This window comes from Cariama cristata, unplaced genomic scaffold (assembly GCF_000690535.1).
Source record: "Cariama cristata isolate BGI_N322 unplaced genomic scaffold, ASM69053v1 scaffold17380, whole genome shotgun sequence".
Taxonomy (NCBI): Eukaryota; Metazoa; Chordata; class Aves; order Cariamiformes; family Cariamidae; genus Cariama; species Cariama cristata.
The window spans coordinates 1-9,626 of record NW_009593117.1 but is presented as its reverse complement, the minus strand read 5'-3'; the positions used below and the strand labels follow the sequence as shown (position 1 = coordinate 9,626).

General features: G+C 46.8%; 1 protein-coding gene across 1 annotated transcript; it reads right to left on the bottom strand.

Moving 5' to 3' along the window:
• Positions 1-6,955: 6,955 nt before the first annotated feature.
• Positions 6,956-9,549, bottom strand: NCBP2 (nuclear cap binding protein subunit 2, 20kDa; the record flags this gene model as incomplete). Its single annotated transcript, XM_009709189.1, has 3 exons — positions 6,956-7,725; positions 8,399-8,537; positions 9,368-9,549. Coding segments are annotated over 3 exons (420 nt in total), but the record flags the coding sequence as incomplete, so codon positions are not given.
• Positions 9,550-9,626: the final 77 nt, after the last annotated feature.

Here is a 9,626-nt window from a genome sequence, read left to right as displayed (position 1 = left end):
CTGCTGAAGGCTAAACATGTAGTTTCTTCAAGATCTGTGACAGTTGTACAGGCGCAGCAACCTGACTTGCAAAACAAACAGGTAGGAGACATTTCAACAAACTAAATGTAACGTGCCCTCCAGGTCAGTTATCAAGACTTCGTGGTAATGTGAGTGTTAAACTAATTTAACTGTATACCTGGTGTGCAGATGGGTGTGCAACAGTTTCTATTATCTCAGATGAGAGAATGCATGAAAAATCATGATTACACATTACTGGGCAGAGAGCAGCTGCTATTATTTACATAATACAAACCCAGTTTACAGACAGAATTTAACTTGTTCAATGGAATTACCTGCTCGAGCTGAGAGATTCTTTGGAACAGAGCAGAAATGGTTTTCATCTTCTCTAGTCCCTTGTTCGGACCCTAAGACCAGGTTAGGGGGCGTCAGCTGTGCTCTTAAAATGGGAAGAAAGCCTGTCACAAACACAGGGAAGGGAGTTCCTGGTTCCTTCCTCTCCGAAGTGCACACTGGGCCTTTCTTTTGCTTTATACACTTCTCTGACTGTGAAACAGGTGGCAGGATAGGGAGAGTTCTCCTAGAACCTGCTGATGTGAAATAAAAGTACTTGTCTTACTCAGAGTACCTGCACACTTTATAAGCAATTTCCTTCTAACATCAGCCATCAGCTATTGCAAAACAGAAGACGAGGAAAAGCGAGCACCAAGATAGAAGCCAAGAGAAAGGGGTGAGACTTGTGCCCTCTTTTAGTGTCCAGCTTTGTGTTTGCAAGTGACAGCAGCTTTAAGATACCAACAGGAGGTATTTCCCCCCCAGTTCGTGTCATACAGCGAGTGCTTTTGCCGCACAAACTGCAACAGGTACAGGACTCACTGTTATAACAGGTTGACCTTGGCTGGATGCCAGGTGCCCACCAAGCTGCTCTATCACTCCCCTCCTCAGCATGACAGGGCAGGGACAAAGTAACATGGAAAAGAACTCATGGGTGAAGACAAAGGCAGTTTAATAAAGCAAAAGCAAGGCCGTGTGTGGAAGCAGAGGAAAACGAAAGATTTATTCCCTACTTCCTATCAGCAGGCAATGTCTGGCCACTTCCTGGGAAGCAGGGCTTCAGTAGGCATAGCAGCTGCTCCAGAAGACAAATGTCATAGTAACGAATACTTGCCCCTCCTTCTTTCTCTTAGCTTTTATTGCTGAGCAGACATCATATGGGACGGAATATCCCTTTGGTCAGTTTGGGTCAGCTGTCCTGGTTATGTCCTCTCCCAAGATCTTGCCCACTCCCAGCCTACTAGGTGGCAGGGTAAAACATTGGAGAGACAGCCTATTCCATACCTTTTGCATCATGCTCAGGTCCCACACAATTTAATACATATACATATATATCTTCTAACCATCCCATTGTATTTAATTCTTATTGCTGAAATCCCTTCTTACCAACACTTAAAACTTATACTACATACTTAAACCATCTTTATACCCAACATAGAGATTCATACATTCTCATTAACTACTTATCCCCTGTCCTTTAACAGATAGATATTATTCCCCTATTCCATGGGCTTCCTCCACTCCTCCAAATATTCATAAGAACAGGCTACAACGTGGGCCCCGTCTGTCAGGATGGGTGCTCAGGACAGGAGAACCAGTGGGTTCGATTGTTGGGCACTAACACGGGCTTGGTTTAGGTCATCGTTGCACTCGTGCGGTTCCTTGCAAAACTCATTCTTCGTCACTTCACGTCGTTCCTGCTACATCACTGCTACAACATACACCTCACATCACAGATTATCTTTCCCCCAAGGACAAAACTCCTTAAGGCACACAATGGGTCTCCCCATCCTTCTGCATTATCCACCAAGTACACCTAGGTCCTTGAGTGAAAACAATCCCATGAATGGGTTTGCCTTTTCCCAAGGGAGGAGCAATCCACATGGCCTTCCCCAGCCACTTCCCTATGTGCACTATGGGGACCTTATCTCCTCCCACAGTATGTAGGGGTTTTGTTTGGGCAGGACCAGGACAGTTAGCAGATCCTCTGGTATTAACCAGCCAAGTGGCTTCTGTCCAATTTATATCCCAGTGCTTCCATACCCCATTGCCCAACACTCTCAACATAGTCTTTAACAGTCCATTGTATCTCTCAATCTTTCCAGAGGCTTGTGGGTGATAGGGGATGTGATACATCCACTCAATGTCGTGTTTCTTGGCCCAAGAGTTTATGAGGTTATTTCGGAAATGAGTCCCATTGTCTGATTCAATTCCTTCTGGGGTACCATGTCGCCATAATATTTGCCTTTCAAGGCCTAAGACGGTGTTTCAGGCAATGGCATGGTTTGCAGGGTATGTTTCTAGCCAACCAGTAGTTGTTTCCACCATGTTGACTATGTAGCGCTCGCCTTGGTGTGTTTGCAGCAGTGATCTAATACAGTCAATTTGCTAGGCCTTGCCATATTGAAAACCCAGCCACCACTCTCTGTTCCAGGGACACTTGACTCGTGGCTCGCTTCATTGTGGCACGTTTCACATTTGTGAGTGACCTGTGTGATGGCCTCCATGGTCAGGTCCACTCCTCGATCATGAACCCATCCGTACGTTGCATCTCTCCCTGGATGTCCCAATGTTTCGTGGGCCCATCTAGCTACAAATAGCTCACTCTCACGCTTCCACTCCAGGTCCATTTGAGCTACTTCAATTTTGGCAGCCTTGTCTACCTGTTCATTGTTTTGATGTTTTTCAGTGGTGTGGATTTGGGCATGCGAGAATCTACATGACGTACCTTTAGAGCAATGTTTTCTACCCAGGCAGCAATGTCCTGCCACAATGCAGCAGCCCAGATGGGTTTACCCCTGTGCTGCCAGTTGGCCTTCATCCACTGCTGCAGCCACCCCCATAGGGCATTAGTCACCATTCAGGAATCAGTATAGAGACAGAGTACTGGCCCCTTTTCTTGTTCAGCAATCTCCAGGACTGCTTGGACAGCTTTCATTTCTGCAGACTGACTTGAGTCACCTTCTCCTTCAGTGGCTTCAATGACTTGTGTGGGACTCCACACAGCAACTTTCCATTTCTGATGGTTTCCTACAACACGATAGGATCCATCAGTAAACAAAGCATAATCATCTTCTGATAACTCATTATATGGTGGTGCCTCTTGGGCACAAGCCACCTCCTGAAGCAATGCTCCAAAATCTCTGCCTTTTGGCCAATCCATGAACTCTTCCAGGATTCCTGGGCAATTGGGTTTCCCCTGTTGAGCTTGTTGTGCAATCAACACTACCCAATTACTCCATGTAGCACTGTTTGCATGATGTGTAGAGGGGATGTTTCCTTTGAATATCCAGTGTAGCCCAGGCAATTCCAGTACTAAGAGATACGCTTCTGTACCAACAACTTCCGAAGCGGCTCGAACCCCCACATAGGCTGCTAGTATCTCTTTTTCAGTCAGGGTGTAGTGGGCTTCTAATCCTCATAACCCCAGCTCCAAAACCTAATGGTTTGGAAAAAAATGACCTCGGGTTTCTCCTGATGTTTTCTGCCAGAGGCTCCAGGTGAGACCATGGTCCTCAGCTGCAGTGTAAAGTACATTTTGCATACCTGGTCCTGTCTGGACAGGCCCAAGAGCTACTGCACGAGCTATCTCCTGTTTGATACGCTCAAAGGCTTGTTGTTGCTCCAGGTCTCACTCAAAATAGTTCTTCTTTTGGGTTACCTGACAGAGAGGGCTCACAAGCTGACTATAACCTGGAATATGCATTCTTCAGAATCCCACATGGCCTAGTGCGACGAGCAAGGGAAGTCAAGCAGTCGACCCAATGTGAGTGATAAAGCCAGCTTCACTTTATTGCAAAACCTTCACATATTTATAACATAAAGTTCTATCTTATACAAACTTGTCTTACAATCATTGGTTTAGCTATATACTTGTCTTACAATAATTGGCTTAGCTCTAAAGGATACCTCATCATACTCCTCCTACTTGCGGTTACTGTTTTTCGTGCTTGGGCCCGGGTTCCATCCTGTTTTTCTCATACAGTGCTCCCTTATCTACACAGTACAAGGTCAGTATGACCTTCCTTTCTTCCTCAGAATTTTCCATCGCGGCCTAGTCTGGCTTTATGTCCAGATTGGTAGAACAACAGATTGGTATAACAAAGTTCTTCGGTGGAGCCGTGACCGTGCTCCCTCAGCCATTCTCCAACAGCCTAGGAAAGCTAGTGTTTCCTTCCTGTTAGCTGGTGGAGACATAGTTGCCATCTTGTTGATCACACCCGTAAGGACATGATGGTGTCCATCCTGCCATTTTATTCCCAAGAACTGAATCTCCTGTGCAGGTCCCTTGAGCTTGCTTCTTTTTATGGCAAAACCAGTTTTCAGAAAAATCTGAATTACTCTTTCTCCCTTCTCAAACACTTCTTCTGCATTGTTGCCCCATACAATGATGTCATCGATGTATTGTAGATGTTCAGGGACATCACCCTTTTCCACTGCAGTTTTGATTAGTTCATGACAAATGGTAGAACTGTGCTTCCACCCCTGGGACAGTTGGCTCCAGATGTATTGAACACCCCTCCACATGAAAGCAAACTGTGGCCTGCATTCTGCTGCCAAAGGAACTGAATGTCAGTTGTAGCACATCACTTGGCTGCTTTTGACTCCAGTTCATATCGGAGCTCTAACATGTCTGGTACAGCAGCACTCAGTGGTGGTGTGACTTTGTTCAGGCCATGATAGTCTACTGTTAACCTCCACCCTCCATCAAGACTTTTGCACTGGTCCTATGGGACTATTACAGGGTGAGTGAGTCTTGCTGAACACTCCTTGGCTCTCCAATTGATAAATCAGCTCATGGATGGGAGCCACAGAGTCTTGGTTTGTGCGATATTGCTGCTGCTGCACTGTCCTGGTAGCAACTGGCACCTGCTGTTCTTCAGCTCACAGCAATCTCATAGTGAAGGGATCTTATGAGAGGTTAGGCAGTGTAGATAGCTGTTTGATCTTCTCTGTGTTCACAGTGGCTATACCAAAAGCCCATTGGTACACTTTTGGTCCTTGAAGTACCCTCTCCTGAGGTAATATATGCCAAGGATACAAGGGGCCTCTGGGCTGGTCACAATGGGGTGCTTTTGCCACCTGTCCCCTGTTAAGCTCACCTCAGCCTCCAATACAGACAATTCTTGGCATCCCCCTGTCACTCCAGAGATTCAGATGGATTCTGTGCCCCTGTATCCTGATGGCACAATGTACATTGTGCACCAGTGTCTACCAGAGCCGTATACTTCTGTTGGTCTGATGTGCCAGGCCACTGACTCCACACAGTCCAGTATACCCCATCACCCCTTTCCTCCTCCTGGCCAAAGGCAGGGACTCTCTATTCATGTTCCTGCTCAGAGTATTCACTGTCTGACCCTTTCAGGGTCAGACCAGAAATCCCTTCATAAGGATCAAGGAAGGTGATCTCAGTCCTTCTACATCTGGGAGACAGCCAATTGCCTTCTTGTGTCTCTACAGCAACAAAGCTGACAGCCTTCTTGGGTGGCCCCTTCTTAACAGCTGTCCTCCCTCTCAGTTTGCATATGCGAGCTTCCAGCTTAAAGATGAGTTCACCAACCCACTTCCTCATGTCCTCCCCCTAGTCATGCAGGAAGAAGCAGAGTGCACCATATGGCAGTCCCTGGGGCTCCCTTTCCCTCTGACCAGGGCAGGAGAGGAATGACTTCTTGGTGTGTCCCTGACAGCCAAGGTGCGGGTCCATATGGGTGAGGAGGGAGAGATTTTCTTCAAAGTTTTGGAGCCAAGAATACGCTCTCTCCACAGTTGGTGTGTCCATATCCAGGCAATACATTGGTGCCAAGCTGTTAGAATATGATGCTGAGGCACTTTGAATCACCTTCCTCCACATGTCCCACGTGCACAGGACATCCTCTGGATCTTTGGAGAGCTCATCATTATCGAGATCACTGTATATGACTTCTAGCATTGCCAACTCCCTCAGGTACTTGATGCCTTCATCTGCGGCAGTCCATTTTCCTGGGAAGTTCACAAGATCTTCCTCGAATGGATACCTTGCCCTCACACTTAGAGGAACCATCTCCAGAGACTGCAAATTGTTGCCTCTTATCCAATTCCTCTCTCCATTCCCCTGTTCCTTGCAAGGTATCCCAGCTGTTGGGCTTCCCTGCTTTCCAATTGCTCACTGTTGGCCTCATTATCCCAGCATCAGAGCAGCCAGGCAGCAATCCACTCACCTGCGAGTCAGCTGTAATCTTTCTGCATGTCTCAAAGTCCTGATGAGGTCAGAGACCAGCTAGTTTCCGCTGCTTCTTTGAATTCTCTCACTCCTTCCTCCAATTTCTTTGCTGAAGGACCAGCTTCTTAATCAAACCCTTCCTCTTCTTCCTCCTCCCTTAGTAATCAATTATATGGACCCATTGACCTCCTTGCCCATTGTTTCTTTTCCACTACTGGGGCAATTATAGTTGTTGTTGTTTGGGTCCCTATCTCTACTATCATGTCCTCAGATGTAGTTTGCACCCTGGTCTGAAAGTATTCTCAGAGGTGGCTTGCGTCCCTGCCTTAACCACAGTCCTCTGATTGTACTGAACTGTGGCTGGTAGGCATAGGCCAAGCCCCAGTGATGTGCTAGAAGCTGCTGGTTTTCATTGGGATAGTCAAGGCACCCTCCTCTCAGGTGGTGCACCAGTTTGCCAGGGTTACTTGCCTCTTCAGGTGTAAAGTCCCAGGCAATAACCGCCCTAGGCACCTGCCCAAAGCCTTCCACACACCCTGTTGCCCAGGGACCAGCCACCTCAGAGCACATTTCAGTATTGATGCTGTGCGAGCACTGCTCAGCAGCAGCCAAAACACTGGTGTGTTATCAACACCCTTCCAGCTACCAATACAAAGCACAGCACCATGATGGCTGCTAGGGGTAAAATTAACTCCATCTCAGTCAGACCCAATAAAATTGTTTATTTAAAAAATTAAAAGAAACTTTTAACAAAATCACACGAAACAGTGAGGATCTGAAAAGCCAGGCAGCACTGGGGGCATCATAAAGAGAAATGCTCTGCAGGTCCTGACCAACCCAAGGGCTAGATGTGCAGACAAGCACCTCCAAGTGGATGATAAGACCTTTTTCCACTTCTCTCATCCAAACAGAAATACTGCTTTGTAAGCAGATGAGGTTGTAAATTAGAAACCTAAAACTCTTGTGCATCCCCACAAGATGCCCAGGCACGTGGAGGGCTCCGATGGTGGTAAGCTTTGAAGAAGTTCCATTTGAGAGCAACCACGTCTGCAGTCGCAGCTTGGAGGAAGCCACCTGCTTAGCTGCAACGTGAAGAGTATGTCATAGCACAAGGTGTGTGTGACATGCTGCATTTCTTCTTACCCAGAATCCTGCAGAGCTGTCCATTTTTTTCCCCCTTGTTGCCCTGTATCCGCACAGAGCATCCTCTCTAGCCCAGAAGGAAGGGGGAATGAATACATATATATCCACAGTCTAAGGAGGGTCACCTTTTGCTGGAACTTGGATCTCACTCCCTACCCCAATCCAAAATGAGAGAACAGGGCTAGCTCTGGAAGGACAGAGCCCTCTACGAGCTAAGACCCACGAGGCAATTAATAGATCGCAGGCTGATGATTTGCCTTCTGCATCTGAATGATCTTGCCAAAGCCACCTCTTCCCACATCGTAGTCTGTCCGGTACTCATCTCGCACCTGGGGCACAGCAGTAACATAGATATTAGTACCCTGCACTGTCTGTCTCCTGCTAGACTTCAGAATCACCATCCCCGCCCTTGTCCAGTTGGTGGGGAACTGATGTTCAGGTTACAAGCACTTTGACTCGTTTGAAATCTCTTCAAACAATCCACCAAAAAGGTGGTAACAGTGGTGAAAATGACAAATGAGGATATATTTCATGGCTGAGGTCTTTTTAGACAAGAGGCAAAGAAGACCCCAAAATATTTTCATTCAGCTTTGCAGTCCAGCTTTCTGAATTAGCAGGCTTGGCCTCCAGAACATTTTCTCCCCTCCACCCTGGAAATCTGCAAAGGAACTTCACCTTCGCACTGGGAGAAACTGCTGTGTTATGAGATTGGCCTAGCAGCTATGCTGTCCCGCTCTGTTCAAATTCTGCATCATTTTAAGAGTACTAGTTTGGATTAGGGAACATTCTGCTTGCATTGCAGGAAGTTTGGAGTCCTAAACAGAAATGGCCAAAAGTTCTATTTCGAGCTTTTAACACCAGGCATCAGTTACCAAAAGAACGTGGCTGAAGTTCATTATCAGGTCTTTACAGTCTATACATTGTTCTGGATGAGACAAAACTAGCACAGCAGTACATCAGTAGGGTGATCAAATTCAAGGTATGAACTGGTATTGCCTTTACCTGTCCTCCAGTCTTTCCTCTTCCATACTGTCGCCCCTCCTTAAACCCTGCATCCCAGTCAGTTCGAATGATACGGTCGTCTAGTCGTGTGCCATTGATAAATCGCATTGCATGTTCAGCATCTGCTCTTGTGTAGTATCTGAAGTATACTATAAGGAGAACTAAGCGTGCTATTTTGTTGGGTATAGGGAAAATAAAAAAAGAGAACTATTGTATCTGAGAAGCAGAAAAACTCTGCCTTCCAGCCTTTTCTACTCTTCTTGCTCTTCTCTATGGGATCAAAAACTGCACTCACATAAATTCAAGCTAAAACCAGCCCCCACTCAGAAAGAATTCTGAACTTTAATGTTAGTACCTGCACAGACAAGAAGTAGCTTTGGATCACTTATTTCACAAGCAGATGAAACAAACACGTTAAAGCCTTGCTAAAGGCAAGAAATCTGTAATATGCCTTTTTATACTATGTGAAACTTGACTGAATTTGAACAAGAGGGGCAGGCCTCACAGGAGAGCTTTGCAAAGACAGCTCACGGTACAACTTGTACAAGCGTGCACCCTGTGCTTGGGAATACTGCCATGGATTATCTGCTACTTCATTCAGGTGTAAAGTTAAGGTCAGAAAGTGAACATGTGCTCTGCCCACGTAAGAGCTCTGACTGATGATTGTAACAGTTCTGATTTTGGCCCTAAAATCATTAAAGAAATTAACAAATGAAAGGAGCTCTCTGCCACCTCCAGAAAGTACAGCAGTGCTAACACTTTTCACCTATAGCACTGCTGTACAGTCTGTCTCTCAATTAAGGTGGTGGGGAAGCAGCAAAGTTGGAAGGGAAGTGCCTGGTAGAAAGCACTTGACTGTCACTCCTTTTAAGGTTTTCCACAGCAGTGCAGCTAAGCTTGCTGTGCAGACCAGAACTAAAGGTGGCAACCACACACGGGCTGACAGTAGCAGGGAACCAGAAAGGATACTCGACAAAGCAGAAGCCACAGGGCGTCTTCTTGATCTTGTCCAGCCCCATGACGATCCTCTTGACGTCTCCACACTTGGAGAAGAGCTCCTGAATCTGCTCCTCGGTGGTGTAGAAGGACAGGTTGCCAACATACAGCGTAGAGGAAATTTTCAGGGATTTCTCCTGCAGCTGCCTGCTACCCTGAAGGCAGAGGGGAGCACGCAGCGGAGTGAGGACGCCTGCCGCCCCTCTCCCGGCGCCAGGCCCCGGCGGGCACC